Consider the following 24,040-nt stretch of genomic DNA (forward strand, 5'->3'; position numbering starts at 1 on the left):
AAATAAATTCAAGAAACCACTAAGCACTAAATCTAGATTTTTGAATTGGATTTTAGAGAGGTGCCCACAGACAGCCCTAAAGGGATGCGATTATGGAAAGAGGAAAGGGATCAGAATTTCTGCACCCAGATGCCTATGGGTATCGTCTCCTCCTAAATAGGGACAGGAAAGACGCTGTGACTTAACTGGGAGACACGACACGACGGAGGATGGAGCAAACAGCTCACATGGCAGAACTTGGTGCCAGCTCTGAACGGCGCTGACCCAAGGCTGCAGCAGGGCTGTCGCTTCAAGAGGCATCAGACCCATCAAGGGTCTCACCCAAGGCGAGAGGGTGAAACAGAGGAAAATGGGCAGAAAACGAGTTCCAGGATGACACACTTTCTTAGCTCTTGGTAACAAAGCAGGGAGGAGAGTTCTTAACCGGACGCTCCCCGGAAGGGTTCTCATGTATGGGACCAAGTCCGCAAACTCTGCGGCCCCCCCGCTCAGCACCCCCGACCCCACTCTCCCGTGCTCCTGCCTGCTCCTTGCTTTCTAAGACATGGTTCTATCCTCTAAAGGAGACTGCGGTTTCCAGATAGAAAGGTGGACAGGATCCTAAAGGAAGGTAAAAGAAGGATATGCCAAAACGTAGGGGTCAACTGAAATTTACATCAACGCCTGAGTGTCTTTTCTTCTTTCTTAAGAATCTTGAGGCCAAGTCATTTTACTAAACTTTTCAAGTGACTCTGGGAAAGAATCAGATAAGGATGTCTGGGTCATAAAATTTTAGCCAAGACCATTAAGCGATAATCCAACCCTACTCTCCATTTCACAGTTGAGGGGACTAAAGTTCAGAGGTCATTCAGCTCGATGGCCACAGGGGTGTGAAGGAGCACCTCGGTTAGCGGGGTCCAGCAGCCCATCAGGGCCCCCCCTTCCAGTGCCACGTTGGCTACACGGTGTTTATAGGCTACACAGTGAGACAGATTAACTTCACAAGTAAATACTTCTCTAACTTCACAAATAAATACTCCTAAAGAAAGTCACTTCCTTATTTGAGAAACAAAACTTGAAATCTGGGTATCTTATATTTTGGGGGCGTCCCTTTCACACTGGCAAGCCAGTTCTGGGAGATCTGACTGTATCTGGTTAAATGAAGTTATTCACTTGGAGCAATGTGAAGTCGTTTGAAAAGACGGTGTTTCCAATGGCAGAGAAAGCCAACGTAGCAGTACGTTGGTACCACAGTCTTTACAGCACCTTGATGACCCACTCAGGCCTTCTGAGGGTCAGCCTGCCCTGGAGCGAGTGACTGCAGCCGGGTGGCGGGCATCTCCTTGCTCGTTAACTCAGACTCCTTCAGCGTTGAGGCTGCGCTCTGGATCTGAGGTGGGAGCCTCTGGCAGTGCCTTTCATTCTTCCTGACCAACAGGATGCTTTTTAGCACACAGGGTTCTGGAGAGCTGGAATTGCTCATGAAGCGTTTAAATATGCCCTCTTATTTTAGGGCTTGGCGACATCAACCATTAGCTGGGACGTAAAAGTCATTAGCTTCAGAGTCAGACAGACGTGGGCTCAAATATCAATCCTGCCTCTTCCTAGAGGTATGTCCCTCCGCAAGTTCACTTCTCAGACCTCAGATTCGTCCCCTGTAAAGTGGAGGCTGTGACGAACACCTAATGAGACCATTGGGAGGGTTGGATGAGATTATGCACGTAACGCCCCTGAGGTGCAACCAAGCTCAAAGGCACCTGCAAGTCACCCCACTTTAGATCTAAAACGATTCTTAAAAGAAGTGAGTAGCTTAATAACACGCTGAAACGTGAAAACGCTTTACTATTCTGAGAAATAACTGGTTTAAGCACACCATGCTTTAAGAAAAGCAAGTATTATAAAAATTATTCAGATAAATCCGATGTGATTATGGCCTTGCCAAGGGATTTGTTTTGGCTTCAAAATTTGGTCGACTGTGGGGTCCCTTTAAAGATGGGACTCCTTGGTGCCGTCACACGTTGCTGGAATCACAGCTTTGAAGGGAGACGTACACGTCCTGAGTGAGTCGCACCTGCGCCCCTTAGACAGGAGCAGGGTGCCTCTCTGGACGGGGACCTGGACAACAAGGCTCACGGCACAGCTATTTAAGAAGGCGCCCAGCTCTGCATTTTGCACAAGGGACTCAGACAAGTCTGCTTGTAAAAACGCGTTCAACCAATAGTCAGTTTTACTGTCAAATCACCAAAATTCCGTATTCTTTTCTCCCCCTCACAAATAGAGCATCATCTACTGAGCCAGCCAACATACTACGTGTGATGCTGACCTAGTCTCTCCGATAAGCACAGTCACTTAGCGTGAAATCACTCGGGAAGGAAGGAAGATTACCTCTGTTTGCTTCATCGTGAGTTTGTAAGAAGTTACTAAATCGTTGCATGATCTATGAGTTTTATAAGCAATTGTCACCAAGTTTGAAGGCCTCGGCATTGACCAAACAAAAAAGACCTTTGTTCACTTCTAGGGAGGTGTTAACGGTTTGCTCATTCCACTGGCATGGGTGACTTAACTGGGAAGAGATACTTTTCCTTTTTAAAGTGAGGTCATAGAGCCCTTGAAATGCTCAAGGACCTTGAATTTTGTGTAAGATTTCAATTTTATCTTGACTCTTGAGGGTGGAGATTTTAGGTGAACAATCACTTCTTTGCATACACTAAAAAGCCACCGTACTGAGGGAAAAAATTCATTTAAATCAGGATTTTCTTTATATAGGAATGCATAATTCTGGAACAGGGTCATATTTTATTGAGTTTATAAGCGAAGAAACTGGAGGTACCCTCTGCCCTGTCAAACTCTGATTCTCCCCAGTATTTTTGAGGGTGTGTATGATTTTGTGTGTGTGTGTGTGTGTGTGTGTGTGTGTGTGTGTGTGTGTGTAGGAAGGGAACAAAGGAATGTGAGGTGAAGTCAGAGTTTATCTTCTCTGGGAGCTTTCATTTCCTCTTAATCTATTTTTACTTGTTGGTAGACAAATCATACTGCTAACATATAGCTGTTGGTTTGCTGGTACGTGAGTGTTGTTCTGGGCAACCAGATTTCGCAATGCTTCACATCCCAATAAGGGAAGTCCTCAGTTCCCTAACCAATGGCTTTGGGTGTGTGTGTGCCCGCATGTGTGTGTAATTTATGATGACTCAGTGTCTAAGAAGGCACAAACATTGTAGCATAAACTATTTATGGTTCTTATATTACCTTTCAAGGAATGGGCCTGGAAGACCTGATTAAAATCTTTGAATCATTTCCTGCCAATATTCGGCTATGTCTCACCTTGGAAGGTAGGAAATGGTCTTTAAAGATGATGTCATGGGGTTTGGATAAATCTTACTGTTATTTGAGTTTACTGAGTGCCACCCCCAAAGCAGTACTTGCCCAGTCCATCATACACACTATAAATGTGGGCCATTAAAGTTTTAATAAGCCTGTGTGCTCCCTTGAGATTAAGTGAAATTACCACATATTTTGGGACCACAGAGGCAGGAGAAACTGTTGGGGTGCAGAGAAAGCTTCGCAGAGGAGATGAACATTGAAATGGGTTTTAAAGTATGAATAGGAGTTCACAGGTAGCACAGATGAGGAAAGGCAGTAGATACATAATAGCATAGGTAAAGGAAGCACTGTTCCTCAGTGGGAAAAGTGTGGTTCTCCTTTTTAGAGGACTACAGACGTGTTAACTAATCTTGTTGTCTAAATTTGGCAAAATGCATAAAAGTTAGGCCCTCAGAAAAGTTGAACGTGACATCATGCTTTGGATGCTCATTTGTTGTGAACAGAGAGTTAACATTTCAGAAAACAGATGGTGACACTCTCCAAGACCCTTCTGGGGGAAAATGACCATGTAATATCTGACATATGTCGTAACAGACTAATGAGCTGGACACGGGATTTGACTCGTGTGTGATTGTGAAGGGGTGATAAGATCAGAACCACTTTTCAGCTTATTTAAAGGTCAACTCAAATTAAATGCTTCGTTTCTCACTTCTGCCTGTGCATTCACTCGTTATCTGTGTGCTGATGGTTTACTGTGAGCTTGGCCTATAGCAGTAAAGAGACAACCATGGCCTCTGCCTGCCTTAATGGAATTCATAATTTAGCCCCAAACTGATCTTCAGAAGGATACAAAGCAAATCTAATTCCACCAGTTAGAATAAAAGCGACATGTCCAAAGAATAATCAGAGAAACACACGTAATTCCCTGTGAAGGTCAGGCACAAAGTGGATCAAGTCAGGTGGCAGGTTTTGATCTTTGAAGGAGAGAAATTAAGCTCTTTTAGACCTTTGTAGACCTTATGCTTTTGATGTTTGGGTCTAAATCGTCCCCTCCAAACCACAGTCCCATATTAACTACAATTTTGCCTTTAAAAAATCGAGGACACTTCTTAAAAATATAATTCAGCTTTTCAAATTATTGGACTATGAGTAATTCATTTAATTTAGAAATGCCTGTGAGTTCTTGGCAATCACAGGCATATTTAGAAGTCTTTGCAAAGAGAGAAAAATCTAACCTACAAATTGTTTTCACATGTAATGAAACAGTTATGACATCGAAATGTGACAGTTAATGAGGTTGACGTTGTCTTGTTTCCTGCACGTCTGTCTAAACGTTTATTAATTTCTATTTTGAAGTTTTCGTGTTTCATATTTCGGAGCCAAGACTTTTTATTCAGTGCTCCAACGTTCTCGTAGACCTCCGGCATTCTGCCCACAATGCCTAATGGATAAAACGGCCCTGCACACAAAACCCAGAGTGAAAAAGACCAATGAAATTAAGTCAAGGTGTCAGTGTATATGGTTTCCAGATAACTTTGAGAGTTCTTTCCACCCTGTACAAAATTTCTGGAGAACCAAAGAGGGAGCCGCACACTCAAAGAGAACAGCATATATGTTAGCAATAAGGTAGTTGCATATTCAGTGCAGAGTATGAAACACAAACAGGGCTGATCAGTTCAAAATAAACTCTGAGAAAGGAAAGAAAATCAAAGCAAGGGGCACTAATTTTTTTTAAGCCCCTGCTTTGCGAAACTCTGTTCCAGGTCCTTTCCATACAGTGCTTCACTGAGTTCTCACAGCAACCCTAGGAGATAGTTATGATATCCCCATTCGACAGATGAGGAAACTGGTCTAAAGAAGTTCAGTAACTTGCCAAGGGATTAACAGCTACGAAAGAAACAGAACCAGGAGTCGCCCTCACCCCAGAGCCCAGGCTCCTCTCACAATCCTCATGCTGTCTTCTTGTTTCAGGAAAGGGTGGAGATTATATGATTTTTCTTTCTCTCTCTAACCACTGATTTAATAAGCGATGAATCTCATTTTACGTGGATAGGATGCAAGAAGGTGGGTGGGGGCTGGAGTTTCCCAGACAGCAAAGTTGGAGTGATACAAGGCAGAATTCACTGTCTTTTTTTTTCCTATGTGATTCATTAGTAGAAAAAACTGTGGTGGATAAAACTTCTGAAGCCTGCAGTCTGTAGCAACATCAAGGGAATCTTTAACTGTGGAAAGTCCCGAATCACAGATTGGCACATATCCAACCCCCTTCATGGCCCTGTAACAATGCTTCTCAAAGTGCAGTCCTGGACCACCTCCCCCAGAACTATCCCAGGAGCTTACTAAAATGCAGATTCCCCAGCCCTGGGGCTAGACTCTGGGGGGGACCTGGGAATCTGCATCTCAACTCACCTTCTCTAGCTCTCTGGGTGATTCTTACGTTCCCTAAGATTTTAGAACCACACTTTAGTGATTCAGAACAAGATTCTACTGCATCCTCTTTCTCTCCTTTAATAGCTTTTAAGGACTCTGACGTAAGCCACCAGGAATGTCCAGTTCTGGGTTCACCATCATTTTACAGATGGGAAATTAAAAGAGAAAAACGGGTATGGGGCTATTTACTAAGTCAGCAAAACTACTACAATGAGAACTCGAAACAAACCCTGCCGGATTCCCCCCCCCCCGTACCAAGATTAACTCTTGGAGCCTTGCCTTAAGTCATTAGTACGATTCTAACCCATTGAGAAGGTCTTGGGTCAGAAACGTCACCGAGGGAGATGTTGATGGAAGTTTTAAAAGCAGCTGTTTTTACTCAGAAGGTTAAAATCACCTGTTAGCAGCCAAGCCATCTCCACTACAAAGGAAGGAAGGAAGGAGGGAAGGAGGGAAGAAAGAAAGGGGGAGAGAGAAAGAAAGCAAAAACAGGGGGTGGGAGAGAGAGAGAAAAGAAGGAAAGAAGGAAGAGAGGGAGAGGAAAGGAAAGGGTACACCCACTCCCGTGGGGCGTGAGCCAATGGTCCAGTGGACAGGATGGAGGCGGCAGCCTGAGGACCAGTGGCACTAAGGTGACTCAGGGCGAGGTCAGGTGTCCTAGAGAACACGGTGTTTGTCAGGGAAGAGCCAGGACCGTCCGTCCCCTCCTGCCTCACCACGTTACCACCTCAGACCCCGACTGCTCGAAGCGCAGCACTCGGGGCACTGCCTACCCCTGAGCTCTGGTCAAGCCTCCCCCAGGTCTGTGGCATCCCCTGGGAGGGCTGGCAGAGTGCCTTTCCGGAAGCTGGCTTCCCCCTACAGGAACCACCTACCTCTTGCTAAACATAAAACCTTCCACTGATTTTAGAATTAAAAACAAAAACAAAAACACTGAGTTCAAGTGCCCGATAGTAACCCCGGCACTCCAACCTCTATCAAAGGGAAGGTGTGTCAAACTCTCTCCCCTCTAAATGGATCAAGGGTCCAGGGACAAACCTGAAGTACAGTTATAGCAAATGACATGGCTAGAAGTCCGAAGTTTTAGACTTTTCAGACTTGGAACTAAAAAGGTAGAGTCTAAAGAGAAAAACATGTCACCTTCCTGCCAAAATAAACTGTGATGAAAGCTCAGACCCCACCACCTTTCAGCCAAGCATTTCCCGTGCTGGCCTCCCCTGTCTGCCTCACACCAGCTCCGATGAGGGAGGGCTATCTTTAAGATGTACACAGCAGGGCTACGAATGAGAGAAGTTATTTATTTATAGTCACACCTTTCAACTGTTCTTTTTCCCTCTGGAGACAGAGGCCTGGTTTGACTCTCCCTTTGAATCTAAAATCCCTGGGGTGAGAAGGACTTTGAAAGGTCACGGGCGCAGTCTATGACCCCCAGACAGGGATCATTGTCCCAGGCAATACAAGTCGGAAAACTGTAACTTCTTGAGGAATTCCTCCTAACGTTTATACACTCAGCTTATGTAACACCTGTGCTCTTGAGCAGCGTTTTGTAAAACACACGTTTTGTATAAAAGGTGATTTGAAAATACATTCGTGGCTTTGTTATTTAAGGAATCCAACAGTAAATGACCCCCTCCTTTATTTTTTCCAACAGAGGATTCCATTATCATGCAAATAGATACTCCATAATCTACTTGGGACTGTAAATTCAAATGCTGTATTAGGTTTTCGCAAGGCAGGGCACATGTATACGTCATGTTCTAAGCATCAACAGCTCTTTCTGGCGACCAACTGCATCTTTCCTCTTGTGATTCAGGGATCTTTTCTTGTTCTGTTAAATTAGTCCCTTCTTAATACCAAACCTCCCTGGACCCATCGCAGGCCCTTGGAATTTGCCAGCAAACTGAAGAGAAAAGCCTTCCCCTGCGGTGCTCCCAGGAGCGTCACCTTTGTGCTGGCTACTACCCTCCACAAGTTCACCGGTATTATTTTCTTCACAGCACGATTTCCCCACCTGACATGTCTCCTTACTACAGCGTAAGCATCATGGAGGCCAGATTCACTCTTGAATTCATCACCGTATCACAGGCATTGAAAATATACTAGATGCTTGAAATTAAATCGATTTTCTACTTATCTCAAATTGTTAGGGCAGTGAAAAATGTGGTGCCTTGTACCACTCAAGGGAGAAAGAGAAAAGACTGGAAACTGAGTGCAGAGTCCAGGTCTAAAAGCAGGTCTATCAGAAATTTGGAGAGAAACACTTGACGATGCACTGTGACCTGGCACGGCTTGGGAACTCATGATGGTGATGGATCAACAGCACCTGGCACAGGGTGGGCGTTCAAGAAGGTTTTGCTGACCAATGAATGGAAAAATAATACTCAAACTAGGGTATTTAGATATTCTTACTTCTTGGAAGATATACTTACTACTTTGATGTACTTCTTGGAAGCTTCAAGTTCTTATTTTAGGAGCGCAAACACACACACACACACACACACGCTTTGAGTACAGTGGAAAAAATTAAGAACAAAAATCCAGTCTGTTGTTCACTCACCTTTTTACTTAAGTGGGGACCATTAGCCCCTGCAATGCTTCTCTGCACTGATGGTGGGACTTGATACACATCTTGTTCCTGGGTACCATGGCCAGTGGGTACTTGGTAAATTCCCTGATTTTGGTAGGAAGGTGGCACTTGGTAGATGGTGTCTCGAGGGGCGCCCTGGAGGTTTGGCATTTGATAGAGCTTCTGTTGGCCAAAGGGCTGGTGCATCAGTCCAGAAGTAGGCGGGTCCTGACTGGAGGAGGTCTCCTGCACGGGGCCAATCAGAAGCTTCACCCGGTTGCCCGGGACAATGCCTTGCCGACCGTGTAAGGAGCAGAGCCACCATCCTTCCAGTCCTCCTGTGTTCTGCTCTATGACAGTCAGGATGTCTCCCTTGCGAAAGGCCAGCTCCTCAGCACACTCTGGGACGTTGTCGTATAAGGCCCTTGCCATAAGATTCTAGGAAGGAAAGAACAGAGGGAATCCACATTAGAATAGCAGCTCAGTCCCTTTAACACCTAAAGCCCGTGCTCTTCCTGGAGAGAAGAGAAGAATCTGAACAATAGCCTGTAAGGAGAAAAACAGATGGTGCAGACAGAAGACAGATCCATACATACTGCGTCTGCCACCAATGACATCAGACCGCCTCCTTGGAAAAGCTCAGCATGCCACAGAGCGCTTTCTTCCAGCAGTACAAGCTGTGCCCAGGGAGTTACGAGTAGCATGGCTAAGGGTTAGAGAACGGTTCATTCTACAAAACATTTCTCTTCCTTTCTTAAACCCGGTCGAAGGAATAAAATATTCCAAGATATTCAGATGTACTACAACAGACATCTCTTATTTTGTTAATATATTGGAGGTAAAATAAGTCAAAGAAAATCCCCAACAAGCAGCACAAGTGGCATTGATATTCAGTGTTAAAATGGAAACAGAGGTACACGGATCTCTGACTCGGCAGGGTGTAAAAATTCTTATTCTCAGTTGATCAAGAGGTCATTGGATACGTGGAGAATCTACAAGCAAGCGATCTTTCCACGCGAAGCAAGCGTGGAGTGTAGTGTGATGGTAAGTCTACATCTCCAGATTTGATCGCGGGGAGCTACAAAGAAGTTACCCCGCGTAGGTAGATAGATACCATCGCTTCCTCTTTGGTCTTTTATTCCTACCTTTCCCGAGGGCCCCTCCTCACCCTGCCATTTTATTTCCTACTTCTTGAATCTCACCATTCACATCGGAAAGGCTCTGCTTTCCCCTTTCATGGGCCCCAAACACTTTCTTTCTTTGTGTGAAGGCCTGTCTGGCACTTTCAGTACTAAGCAGACAGCCAAAGTAGGCATTCAGCAGAGAGCGGGCAGGCAGTACATGCTGACATTCTTGGAAGCCTTTCAAAGGCTCCAAAGATTTCATTTCTTGGCATCAGTCACATTTCGCAGCACGATGGCAGCCATCACCCCATGCCTGCTCCTTCCCAGCACACAGAGGAGTCGGGGAATGTTGTAAATTCATAGCAAGCCGTCAGAAGACTCAACGCGATCTCTCTAGTGCTTCGCTAGAAAGTTGGGACGCACTAGGTGTCACTGTGACGATGATCGCTTGTGGGGAGGAGGCCACTGATTGGCCGGACTGTGTTGCGACTACACATTCGTGGCACTTGGGGCTGTTGTTGTTTGGACTTCTGCCCCCTGTTTTCTTCTCTAAAAACGTGGATTCGATCTTTCAGCTTCATGCTTTTCATTCCTTTACCACTGACATCCGTTAATCATCTCCCCCTGTAATCCTCCCCGTAACCGCGGGTCTTGCACCGTGGGCTGGTTCTCTGCTGTGGAGGCGCTGTGCCGTGGGAGGGTCTGCCCCCAGTCAGCAGCTGGGGGGCTCCTACTTTTACTGTTAACCACAGTCCTCTTAGGCAGTGAGGAAAGGAGATGAAGCCCTAGAGCTCAGTGCCCAGGAAGCCTGGTGATGCTCTTTAAGAATAAGGTTGAAGTCCTTGTTCTTGACAGTTTTCTGATCCAGGAAGTCTATGATGTGTACAGGTGAGCAGTAAGGGAAGCTAAAGGGATACTGAGGGCTTTGGGTTCCAGGTGAATGTTTTACTTAGTATCTATATTCTAGGAAGCTCTGTGTTCCTTCTAACAATTAAAAGTCCACATACTGAAAGATAAAACCATACAGCACTGTATCCTGGTTTGAGGAACCATTTAAGGATGTGTCCTAATCCTAAAATCTCTTGTTTCTCTTCTTCCATTGTTTGGGTGTCCCGTTATTGAAAGAAAAGTCATCGAGTTGAAGAAGACAAGATGCTGGTCCTTTGTACCTAAATGATCAGAAGGAAATTACTCCACCCAAGTTGTACTGTGATGATAGAGCAGGAGGTGAGCTGACGGCTCTGGTCTCCACCCCTTTCTCTGGGGCCCATTCAACAACTGGGAATGGCTGGCAAGGAGGCCCTGTGGTGAAGTCAGAAGTGATAGGGGTGGGACCGGTCCTATGGGAGCCGAGGGTGGAGAGCTGTGCGATTACACTGGCTACCAAGAAGGGAAAGAAAAGAAACAGAAAACAGTAGAAGGTGAAGGACCACAGACCTCATCAGTATACATGAACTCCAGGCATTCGGAGTTGGGTCACGTCCACGGAGCTCCATCAAGCAATGAAGTAGAGCCCCAGACCACGCCCGACTCGAGGCAGATAGAAATCCCTGTACGAAGGCTGCTCTGGATGGTCTTCGTCTCCTGTTCCAGTGACCTTCCCACCACCAGCTAAGCAGCAACCTGTTTCCAGACAGGCCTCCAGAGCTGCTTCTCCAGGAAAACCTGGAGAGCCTCTTGTGGATGCACAAGATGATCACAAGGTGATTTCTGACTAGCTGTCCCCCACCGCCCCCCCTGCCCACCACTCCCAGAGATTGGGATTCAGAGAGCTTGGCAGCCGCTAGTGGAAGCACCCGGTGCCAGCTTGACACCTCACATGCTGAGAGTTATTCTCAGCCTCGGGTGAATGGGAATAAGTTATTTAATATCTGTGCCAGCTACAGGGAGCCAATGTCTACAGCCAGCCACTCTCCCACACAGGAGGTTACGGCTCCTGAGACCTTCAGAGAACACCTGGACCTGACCTCCCTGTTTTACAGATGAGGAAACAGATCTGGGGCGGGGGGCGGTTTATCATCTGCCCAAGGCCACACCGGTGGAGTCAGAGATGGAAGAGAACTGTGGTCTCCTGGCTCAGTTCTCTTTCCAGAGCTCTAAGCCACCTTAGCTCTACTACACAATGTCCTCCTAACTGGGCTCCATCCCATTTTACGGTAAAGCTCTGAAGGTGACCATTCCTTTTGTCATGTCTACGGAATAAATCAGTTCCTGGGGTTTGGGGTCCTGGCTGTGTGACCCGGGCAGGTTACTTTTCCCCTTGGCACCTTAACTTCCTCATCTGTAAAATGAGAATGAGGGTAACATACCTATGCCATGGGTTTGCAGTGAGCATTCAGTGAGTTAACTCAGGTCAAGTACTTTAACATCGCGGGAGACTTGGGAAGGTATGACTATTTATTTAATGTGCTGATGGCGCTTTGATCTTCGGCTTCCTAGCGGATCACCTCCACAGTTCTCCGTCAAAGGTTGGTTCTATTCTAATGTTGTTATTATATATATTTTTATACACATCTGATATTTCTCTTGCTCACAATTACGCTTCAGGAGAACTGTATCTTGAAGCAGTACTTCTCTGAATTAATAATGAGTTCTGCTCACTGTAACCTCTTGTTGAGTATTTGCCTCTAAACAACAATAACGAAACTATTGGCTGCATTCAAGAGACAAAATAATATGGGACTTCCCTGGTGGCGCAGTGGTTGAGAGTCCGCCTGCCAGTGCAGGGCACATGGGTTCGAGCCCTGGTCCAGGAGGATCCCACATGCCGCGGAGCGGCTGGGCCCGTGTGCCACAACTACTGAGCCTGCACGCCTGGAGCCCCTGCTCTGCAACAAAGAGAAGCCACCGTAATGAGAGGCCTGTGCACTGCAATGAGGAGTGGCCCCCGCTCGCCGCAACTGGAGAAAGCCCACGCACAATAATGAAGACCCAAAGCAGCCAATAATAAATAATAAATAAATAAATATTAAAAAAAAAAGAGACAAAATAATAATATGTTACTAATATAATTAATAATATTATTATATAAATATAATTAATCAATTATATTAATATAACACTATTTGAATTATTATATAATTAATTATATTAATTATAATGATATATCATACTAATATTACCACAATATTATTAATATTATATCATTATAACATTATTGATATTATATTATTATTATTACTGGACAAATTATGGATACATCTCATTAGATTCCAGAAGAGTACAACCATCAGAAAGTACGGAATAACACGGGGTAAAGAGCTTGGCTTTTGAAAATACTTGGGGCAAGAGTTTAGTAAGGAGATAACAGCAAAGTTAACTTCAGCTAGGACACAAACCCTCTCATTTAAAAGTGCACAGGCAGATCAAGAGTTAATTTCTCCGGCTAGGACAAGGCGGAGGGACCCTTTCCTTCAGGGCAGAGATGTGATTCCTTAAGGCCACAAAGTCAGAAGGTGATTATCTGAATATCTTACAAAAACCCAGGAGAGGCAGTCTGTCTATTCAAGACCTACTCCTTCTCCCACCCTCCCTGGGATATTTATCTCCAGGGCAGGAAAGGTCAACACAGAAACACATCAAGGAAAGATAAGAGAGCTCTGTAATCCTATATCCAGCTGGATGGTTAGCCTCCAGAGGCTGGCAGTTAGAAATGCAGCTAGAGCTTGGCAAAGCACCCAAACAGTTGGGTCATAGAACTTGAAAGCCAGAGGCACTTCAAACAATTACAGTTCAACTCGTTCACTTTACAAATGAGAAAAATGAGGCCCAAGAAGTTAATGATTTGCCAAGTCAGCTGGCTAGAAGGTCACAGAGCTAAGAACACGGGCCTCTTGTCTCCAGCTCCAGAATTAGGACGGTGTTGAATAAAGTCAGAGGCATGTGCTACAAAAGCTGTGGTTCTAATTAGGATGGGAAATCCGCATTTAGAGTCACAGACCCTATTTGAGGGATCCTAATTGTAGCAGCCTCTAGCATTGACCCCACCCCGATCTTTGAGAAGAAACTGTCCTTGGCTCCCATGATTCCACGTCCCGGTCCTCCCTCTTCCCTTGTTCTCATGACCACTCATCTTTCTCCTCCTTCACAGACTAATCTCTTTTCCTGTCCCTTTAGTGATCATGTTCCAAAGGGATCTCTCGTCTCTATGAGTTTGCTCTCTACAGGACGTCTCATCCATGCCGATGGCATCTAAACACACAGGTAACACTCAGATCCACAGCTCCAGCCTCGATATTTCCTCTGCTCTCCAGTCCCACATTTCCAGTTGTCTAGTGAGTATCTTCACCTCTCACTCAACAAGTGCAAACCCCCTTTCTCCTGATCTCTCTCAGTTAACAGCAGGCATAAGGCCGCCCAAGATCAGAGCCTCAGACGTTTGCTGAGTCACTGCACAATCTGAACCTCAGTCAGCTGGGACCTGGCTTTTCTTCCTCACTGCCACTCCTCGCTCAGGTCCTCAGCAACTTTATTTTTGGTGGGGGGCAGGGGGAAGGTATGACAATTGCTACCCAACCGGTTTTCCTGCGTTCAACCTCTTCCCACCTCCAAAATCATCTTCCACATCACCGGAAGAGTTCTCTTCCCAAAATCTATCTCGTTGTTTTCCTTTCTAGTTCTCTGTGACAGTATTTCTTATAGTACGACTTGTACTGTCCCTTTCAAGACTGGGAACTCCTTAAGTTCAGGGAAGCTGTTCTTTCTTTGGCATTTTCAGAACCAGTGTGTGAAACAAAATACACACTCACTAAGTGTTTGCTAAATTGAAATGGATTCTGGACTCTGATCTCCTGGTTCTCTACAGAGAGGGTGAAATGGTTTTCTAGAGATGTCAGCAAGATATTCGGTTGAAATTTTCAAATGGACATGGGAAGATGAACTAACAGAACCAGAAAGATAAATGGCACGTCCAAGTCACCTAAGCCTCACGACCAGAGAACGTGGGAGACGGCGAGCAGGAAAGAGCCCGTCCCTCCCTGTTAAAACAGGATGATGACGTAGATGGGGAGCCTGCATCTAGTGCCACAACCACTGAGCAAACAGGAAGGCCAAGAGGAGCCAGCCATCCCCGCCTGATTAAATACAATGGTCTCTGTAAGAGACCTTTTCTCCCTTTAGTGTGGCAACCTACATCTGGCGGTAGATGACCGAGCACCATTCATGCTTTGCCAGAATGTTTGGGTTCTGCGGTTCCTGGCTCCCAGGCTATGCCCAAGGACTGGGAAGAAAATGCCGTGCAGTATTACAGCAAGTAAAGAGAGCTCCAGGTCACATGATCATTTCCACACCACCCTGCTCTTCCCTGTCCTCCCCCCCCCACTACTATCAAAATGTCAAGAAAGCTTATTACTCCTATTGCCAGGGAAACTATCTGCTATTCCAAATACAGAGAGGTGTGTGACATAATTTCCATGACCATTCATGCTGCTGTTTGAAGAAAAATAAGACACAATGCCTGGTGTGTCCCCCCCCCCCCCGCCCCCGCGGACTGATAGCATCATCAATGGCCCAGCTTCCTCTTATTATTTTACTTCATTCTATATTTATCGTGCAGGAGCTCCTGCCAAGCCTCAGGGCTGCCACATTCTCAGCAATGTGGCTTTCCTGTACCCAACCCCCCAAACTTTAGCCCTGGACTCTGGCAGGGACACACGCGCGCGCGCGCACACACAGTAAAGAAGGAAATGGCCATTGTCAAGAAAATCGGTCCCAAAGGAAGTGGCTGAGGGATGAGCATCAGAAAGGTCAGTCTCAGGACACACTGGAGAAGAGAAAGAAAGGATCCTGTATTTTTATGTTTGTCTGCCGACAAAAACCAGCTTAGGTCTTTTCCATTATAGTTTATTACAAGATTTCGAATATAGTGTCTTGTAATAAACTATAATGGAAAAGAATTGAAAAAAAGAATATAGATATATGCACATATATATACGTATGACCGAATCACTCTGCTGTACATCTGAAACTAACACAATATTGCAAATCAACTCTACTTCAATTAAAAAAAAACTCAGTCTGAGGGCCATCCAACCCCTTCGGCTTCCTCCTACCCTCATCTTTAGGATACAGGGGGATGCAGGATTTCCCCAGAGAAGGACACAGCCATAGTCAGAAAACATGGATATCTACAAGTGTCTGGATTTTGATTCTTGGAATATTTGGTTTACACTGGATATCTGGAATGTTGAATTTTTTTAAGAGTTGAATCCCCTGGAGACTGATAAGTAGTAGACACTAGGCTTTAGGTTTAGGAGTTAGAAGATATGATGCTTATACTTCCTGACCCCTGGGGAGGTGTGTCCAACACATGCCACCAAAGAGCCCTTTAGCACCTGGACCACATTTCAGCCGATGATTTTCATTTTCTTGCAAGTGGTTCTAAACCCCTATGGTAGTTATAAAGCTTACGTGAGTATCTTGGACTCTCTCTAAATATTCATGTCATCTACTTTGCCCCGAGTCCTCACGTCCTCTAAGATGGTCCAGCTTTGTGCACTTCAGCCATAGCATCTTCATGTGCGTGTACACATGTATGTGTGACTTCACAGCCAGCTTCTATTACTTCCTGGCCGACTGCTAACGGTATGTGAGAAAAATAAGTTAGCTTTTCCTCACAACTCTGATGATCATAAATAATACATATGTCTTGAAGAACTCAATTCTCCACTCTTCTGTGGTCTTTGGGGTTTTCTTGAGTAACTCCTGAGGGTCTATAAGAAGGTGGGAGAACACCTAGGTTTCTGTGGGTACTTAGAACCAGAAGTCACCCATGGCTTGACCAGACCGACTAGGCTAGAATATTAGACTACGAAGGGATCCCAGAGATCACTCTCGCCCAGTCTTCTTCTACCGCCCAGAGGGTCTCTTATTATATCAGCAGCAGAGCCAGAACTAGCATCTGGTTCCCTTCTTAATCTAGGAATGTTTTCCACTGGACTAGGGTATGCTTCCTGAGAACCTTCTCCATCTTAGACTTTAGTAATACTGCTATTAAGCCTCAGAATTTATAAGCATTTGTCCCAGGTTGCCTGGTTTTGATAGATTTAAGCATAGTGTATTGGCAAAGGATCAAAAACACGGGGCAGGCACAAACGCTTTTCAGGGTCTGTCTCTAGATAAATCTGACAGGCGCCATATAACGATGAAGGTCTGACACCCACTCACCCAAAAGATAGGTTTATTAATGGTAAAACAACCATCTGGATTTCAGCCAACATTACAGTATTAGCATCAAATCACTTCTATTTGCCTGTCTAGACAAATCCCTCTAACATCCAGGTACTTGGGGAAGTGAAACGAGAATTAAGTTATAAAGGAGTAGGAGACTCTAGCCCACAAATATTACAGTATATTCCAAAAACTGTATTATTTCTCAATAGTCAAAACACACAAGTTCTAACATCTAATAAAGTATCTGAAAGAAGGGAAAGATCTTCCTATTTTTACATTCCCATATATCTTATTTTCCTACATCAAGGTATGCAACCCCCAAGGTATGAAGTTATATCTAAACCCACTAGTGCCAATATGTACACATACTAGCAACCCTCATCTGCCTCCCAGCCAGAACCCGACTGATGTAACTTGGACATCACCCCTCACTGGAACTCTTTTAGATGACCCCTGAACTAGGTTTGGTGCCTGATTGCTATTATCCCACTTAACTTGTGAGGTCCTCAAAGAGTTTTAAAAAATGGATTCGCACACTTGGCCGAGAGGGTGTGTATAATCGTATACTGTCAGCACTGCAGTTGCCTCAAGAAAGAATTTTTAATATTTATGTATTTATTTGGTCGTGCCAGGTCTTAGTTGCAGCAGGCAGGCTCCTTAGTTGCAGCATGCGAACTCTTAGTTGCGGCATGCATGTGGGATCTAGTTCCCCAACCAGGGATCGAACCCGGGCCCCCTGCATTGGGAGCGTGGAGTCCTATCCACTGCACCACCAGGGAAGTCCCAAGAAAGAATTTTTAGAAGCTGCAGCTTCTCAGCTAGAAGAGAGAGGAAAGATGGCAGAAGCAAATGGAGGAGAAGAAAACCTCAAAATGAAACTGATGAAATTGTTTAGTGGCTGGGGATATAGACGAGCTGCTACGTGTACATATGCTACAGCAGTTTATGAGAATAAAAGAGTTTTCTTCAAGGCCCATTGTTAATGGAACATGCATTTAGAACTGGGCCCTGAAGAAAGCTATTTTATATATTTATATATTTTACATATAATAGGTGGACTATTAGGAAAATAAAGCCAAAGACTTTAGAGAATTCAGGTTGCCTTCGGGATGGTCTGACGGTTTACACGTGACCTAGTGAGACCCCATGTGTCTTCGTATTTTGTGGTATTCACTTGAACAAATTCGCGCTAAGCATAGAAGAGGAAGCTTCCTTTTGGTTAGGAACTGTTAACATTAAGCCCAACCTCGGTCATGATAAAATTATGGCAAGCAGCTTTATGACTGCATTTTTGCACTTCTATTAAACCAGTAAGGTAATTTGCACTAAAACCACTAAGGTAATTATTTTTAAGCAGAAGGAAGTAGGGGAGATCATGCCAGTGATTTTTCACTAGGGGGGGATTTTGTGCCCCCAGGTGATATTTGGCAAGGTTCAGAGACATTTTTGGTTGTCACACTGTGTGTGTGTGTGTGTTACTGGCATCTAGTGGGTAGAGGCCAGGGACGCTGCTAAACATCCTGCAATGCAAGGGACAGTCCCCACGACCAAGAATTATCCAGTCCTAAATGTCAATAGTGCTGGGGTGGAGAAACCCCGGATAGAGGGATGGACATGACACTGTTAAATTAATAGAGTCTAATCTTGGTCCTCATCTTGTAAGACTAATGACAATGAAAGCACTGCCTTTTATGCCTCTGTTTCCCCATTTGCAAAATGGGGATAATGAACATGTTCTTTATGATAATATCACGAGGAGTCATGAAACTATACATGCAAAACGCTCTGATATCTTCAGAAGAGAGGGTCTCTGTAAAATCAAAGCACAGTTATGATTACTGCACTATTATGAGCACATGAAGTTCTGTCTTAAGAACTGTATTCCTCCACCCCCCCAAAAAAATTCCTCCAGGGAAAGAAAACACACCAGAAATGATCTCATGACGATTACACCTGCCACACCAAAAAACAGACACGGTTCAGAGAAACTAAATTCTTTCCCTCCAGCAATGAAGTAAGCTGCATCTGTAATTAAGATCTTAATAAGGGAGGTAGGAGGCTTGATACAGACGCTGCAGGCTGTGAGGCACAGAGCTATCCTGCCAGGTTTCAACAAGAGCAATTGAAACACAATCCCCCTCGCTGCCTAGTGCTCTCAGGTGTTCTCCGCACAGTCCATATTTCAAAATGGGCTTTCCTTCATTGCTAAAGATTCCTACTCCTGGAAGAAGCAAGAAAAGGACTGCCTCATTATTTACCAGCAAATGTCACGTGGTAAATATTATTTACAGGTAAATATAAAAAATTTGCCGGAATCCACTTTAAAAAAGCCTCTTAGATAATTTCCTGATAAGAAGCTGAAAACAAGTTAGATAAAAGGCTGGCATAAGGCAAGAGGGATAAGGCTTTCGATGGCTGATTGACCTCCGAAGCAGCTAGAACGACCATGTGTTCCTAAACTTTCCAAGACGGTCCCCGTTTCAAATATCCTTTCCATTGTCAGACCATCTGTCCCACTTTGGGGTCTGTGAAACATGGATACATACCTACAGAAATGATATATATTTTAAACTAAAAATAAAAGATAGGCGTCCAAGTATATATCTTGCTAATGGCTCTGCCTTGGCTGAATTTAGGATTTGGGAGAAAAAAAGGTAAAAGCACTGATAAGACTCTTAGGTTTAGTCAATGCACTGTTCTCTCACTGACAAGATGATCTTTACAAGGGAACGAGATCTATTCCAAGGGCATCCTGGCCTCTGTGAGACTGTCAAGCGGTCCAGCTTCACAGTGAATGCCATTGGGCTAACTGTGTTCCTATCACCCCCTTCCTTTACCCTCTCCACCATTTAAGGGGATGCTCATCGAACTGAGCTCTGAGTGGAAAAGATTGGAGAATCAGAGAATAACACGCAAGTTCTAACCCAGAGGAGCACTCAAGGGAAAAAGACATCAAAATTCTGCTCTACCAATGCTGTTGTGATGGTTCTGCAGCGCTGCTGGTCCACTCAAGCCATTTGCTGCTAACTCTAAGTCATACCGTGGATGATTAATAACAACAGACAAAAAACAGTAACAGCAAACTCATGGACAGATCACTGACATGTCCTGTTAGAAGCCTGGAGTGTCTAGAAGTCCACTTTCCTGACTTCCCAGTGGCTGGCATTGCTTGTTATGGTTATTGGGGGCTGGGGGACGGAATCCCAGCTTAGTCTTTCAGTAGAGCACAGAGCCTGGGGACAGAGAAGCCTGAGTCCTGAGTCAGCCCCATCTTCTGTGGGAGTGAGGTGCTAAATTAAGGGCAATAAACTGACTACCACAAATCAATGAGATTAAGGCTAATTCATACAAGAGATAGCATAACTAAAATAAATTAGGAAAAATATTAATGACATATCATACTGACTAAATAAATATTGCTTTAATTAAATAGAAAGATCTGGTTCAAATCCTAACCATTTATGCCTTTTGGTGGTTGCAACTTTCTACTGAGTTTCACAAAGGAATTAAATTCAAAATGAGCTATCAAACGTTTTGGTGCAGTGCTTGCACTTTTACACATTCATGGTTGATCAGTCTTTATTTCTGGTAATCATAAACATCAACGTTCCACATAAGGAACATTTTTGGTAACATAACTATTACCTTGACATATTAGAACTAACAGGAGGAATTCTCATTTGCAACATACACACCAAGATCTGCAAAGAAATAAGATGCCTCCATGTGAGTGAACCCAGCCTTTGAATAAGGCTCATGAACCACCTACCTAAATACCATTTAGCACAATTAATTGCTAAATTAATTGGGGAAGAGGTTGAGGGTAAGGGACTAGCTTTTTATTTTTTTAAAGAATAAACCTGGATTTAGTAGTCCATGGTGAGGTCCAAGTATATGTATTTGAAAACACTGCACTGGAAATTTCATTATCTCCATGATCAGCTGTCCCACCCTCCATCTCAACCATGAAAACTCACGGTCACACACCATCGCTACTTATATTTTCTGGAGTGCCTGTTCCGTCTTCCTCAAAGCATATGCTTCAATTCACCTAGATCACATTGTCTACCTTCTGAATCACTCTTTCCAGTGGAGGGTGGAAAAGGTCACCAATAAGGCATTTATCTTAAAAGGAAGATTCCTCAGGAAGACAGTCTTTTGCAGCTAAGCTGTAACGTTCCCCAGGCGTGCGGAGTCCTCATTAACTAGTAAGAATTCCCGCAGGGGGATGACTGGAATGTTCAAAGTAAATAAGATGGAGGGGGTGTTGCTGACAAAGTATAAACAGGTTTTTTTTGTTTTTTGTTTTTGGTCCCTTTTCCGTGCCCATACTCTTTGCAGTCATCCATTGCCTAGGTAACTGGTAGCTATTCTCTTCGCTTTAAGCTGGAAATAGAGGATTTCTTCCCAGTGGCACCATTTCGTTTATCTTGGCAAGGAGCCTTGGTAATTAAGTCTATATGTTACTGCAGAGTAATTCCATGGTCCCAGGGGCTGGGATTTCAAACCAATTTGTTTAAGTTTCTTTCTAACCCTAAAATGATCTAAAAATAGATCACCATCGCCTCTCACTTTACATCTCCATCACTCTAACTGACGGCAGTAGGCTAGGGATATGGTTTCCCTGAGCCCCACTCACCTCCTGTGCACCTCACCTTTGATTTTTTACAGTCATGACTTTCTCTGTCCCTCGGTACCGCTTTTGTTGTGGATAAACAATTGTAGCAAAGGTTTCCTCTTACATTTTTATATATATAATGCTTCTGCACCTATATATCTGAGTATATATATTATATGTATCTTATAATGCACCATATAATACCTGCCATTTTAAAATGCCTATTATGTACTAGAAACAGATGATTTTCATATATTATATCCTTACAACTATCTGATGAGACAGGTACTATTACTCCCATTTTATAAATGAGGAAATGGAGACCTGAAGTAGCTTGCCTAAAATTATACTGTTAGGAAGTAACAAAAGTGGGATTTGAAACAAAATCCACTATGCCATACAGCGAGACTCTTTTAACGGCTATTTGTGTAAGTATTATATGTAATTCAACATTCAATTCAATGTTGGTTGAGTACCTACTGTGAGCAAGGTCCTACAATTTCAGGAATATCAAATCTTATTAATAACAATGAAGATAACAAATCATTAAAATATTAGCAAGTGGGGACAGAGGTGTACTGGTAAATCCCTATGTCTGGCATCTGCATTTCTGCAAGACATCTCCAGGCCCATGGAATATTCAATAATACTCGATTATCTTAACCTAGTGACTGGGGTTTTGACATAATCCTGTCACCAAGTCCTGAGTCCACACTATCCTTTCAACATCTATTGGGCACCTACTTATATAAGGAGAGCTGGGGCCGACTAGCATTGTCTGCTTCCATTATGCAGGAGCCATGGTAAATACCTTACCATGGAAAATGTCTTGCTTAGGCTTTAGACCAATCCTATGAGGCAGTTATTATCCCTACTTTACAGATAAGAAAGCTGAGGCCCAGAGAGCTTAACTTGCCCAAGGTTACAGAGCATCACATCACAGGAAACAGAAATGCCTTTCCCCAAACCTCATACTCTATCTTGTCTCTACTGCAAGAACACAGAAGAGACCAAGTCCCTACCTCTGCCTCCCACCCGCAAGGCCACAACAGATCCTGGATCATACTTTTTATTCAAGGGACTTGTCTGTCAATCTGCCTCTACATACAAATAAAGGGTGAGTCTCTCGTATTCAGTGGGGCTTACCTAAAACTGGAAAGCCCCAGTGGACAACCTATGTGAGTTCCAGATATCATTTAGATAGTGATTTGATTGAAAGAGGTTAATGAGTAAGGTAGTGCTAACAGAGTAGGGCAGAGGTGAGAAACAGAAAGCCTATTGTAGGGATTATAGGACAGTCAGGGAGACAAAGGTTTAGTCTTCTGATTCTTTTATAGAGTGGTTGGATGAGGGGGTTTGACTCGCGGCAAGTGACACACGAACCAAGTCACGTAGGCACAAAGAGACAGGGGCAAATGAATGGGAGCAACAAGGGACCAAGATTTCCCATAGCAGAGTCCAAAGAGAGGAGGAAGGTAGGGGGTACAGAGTGTGCTTTAAGTGTGCCACGTCTCTGTAGGTGGTGGGGAGGCAAGCCCTACAGAAGTCGGTATTAGAGAAGCATAAAGAATGCTTGAATGAAAAAAATGAGAGACGGGCTTCCCTGGTGGCGCAGTGGTTGAGAATCTGCCTGCCGATGCAGGGGACACGGGTTCGTGCCCCGGTCTGGGAAGATCCCACATGCCGTGGAGCGGCTGGGCCCGTGAGCCATGGCCGCTGAGCCTGCGCGTCCGGAGCCTGTGCTCCGCAACAGGAGAGGCCGCAACAGTGAGAGGCCCACGTACCGCAAAAAAAAAAAAAAAAAAGAGAGAGAGATGATGAGGTCATAAGGGCGCGAAAGGGGATGGAATTGGCAAAGAGGCTTGAAAAGTGGAGAGGAAGTTTCTTTAGAAGTGGGGGGGCGCAGAGTGGAAGCCACTGATGAATTCTCAGAAGAGGACTGATGTATATTCCAGCAAGGAAAGGATGCTGAAGGAATCTTCGTTACTGTGCAACCTGCTAGATCAGTGTTCTCAGAACACCTTCAGTTCTACAAAGACTGATTTCTGTATACGTAAATCGTTTAGCTCTGAAAATGGGTTTGCTCAGTTAAGAAATAAATATGTAACCAAATAATTTTTTCAAAGCATCTTTTGGTGCTTTTAAATGCATAGATCTCACATAAGTTTTAAAAAGGGGGCAGGGGGCAGGAGTCCCTCATTTGGAGGGTGTGCAACACATCATTTAGAAGAGAATAAAAAATTTAAAACCAAAATGTTGAAGCCAGGAAAGAATCAGAAATTATATGGATTATAAATGACCATGCTGACTAAATCAAAGACACTTGATCAAATGTTCTCAAGCCACCTTGAGAAAATAAAAATATTTTCAAAGTCCCCTAGAAAGCTTTTCATAGTACACACTTTCTGGTTTCCCTAACCTACTTTACCATGTTCATCCACGACGCAGGAGTCTGAATTTCAGAATGTAGTTTTCTTACTTGTGTTCTAAGCTCTACCTGTTCTAACGTTCAGTCGGAACGTTCATGAATGAGTTTGCTGAATGGCAGACTAGATAAGTAATTTAGCATTTTAATGTAGGCACACAGGGTACAGAAATTTGGCCTAGCCACAGAAGCTGCTCAGCTATTAGAGATCAAACAGGCCGGGCCCGTGGGGCACTGACCAGGCCTGGGCCTGCACAACGTGGGTGGGGCCTCGGGCCTCTGCTCAAACACAGCTGTGCACCCACCCTCCAATTACCCTCCTGGCAGACAGCAGCGATAACCCACCCCCAGACCCTCAGGAGGGAAGCTTTCCCTGAGCAAGCCACGGCCACCGAGGCACAGCCCTC

General features: G+C 44.4%; 1 protein-coding gene across 2 annotated transcripts in view; it reads right to left on the reverse strand.

Moving 5' to 3' along the window:
- NEDD9 (neural precursor cell expressed, developmentally down-regulated 9) overlaps positions 1 to 24,040 on the reverse strand; it is a 281,456-nt gene that overhangs the window by 17,470 nt on the left and 239,946 nt on the right. For both annotated transcript variants that reach the window (XM_024763725.1, XM_024763716.1), the window contains one exon: positions 8,288 to 8,734. In XM_024763725.1, the coding sequence (XP_024619493.1) occupies positions 8,288 to 8,734 (447 nt within the window). The remainder of the gene's footprint in view (positions 1 to 8,287; positions 8,735 to 24,040) is intronic.

Source organism: Neophocaena asiaeorientalis, unplaced genomic scaffold (genome assembly GCF_003031525.2).
Source record: "Neophocaena asiaeorientalis asiaeorientalis breed wild unplaced genomic scaffold, Neophocaena_asiaeorientalis_V1.1 scaffold427, whole genome shotgun sequence".
Lineage (NCBI taxonomy): Eukaryota > Metazoa > Chordata > Mammalia > Artiodactyla > Phocoenidae > Neophocaena > Neophocaena asiaeorientalis.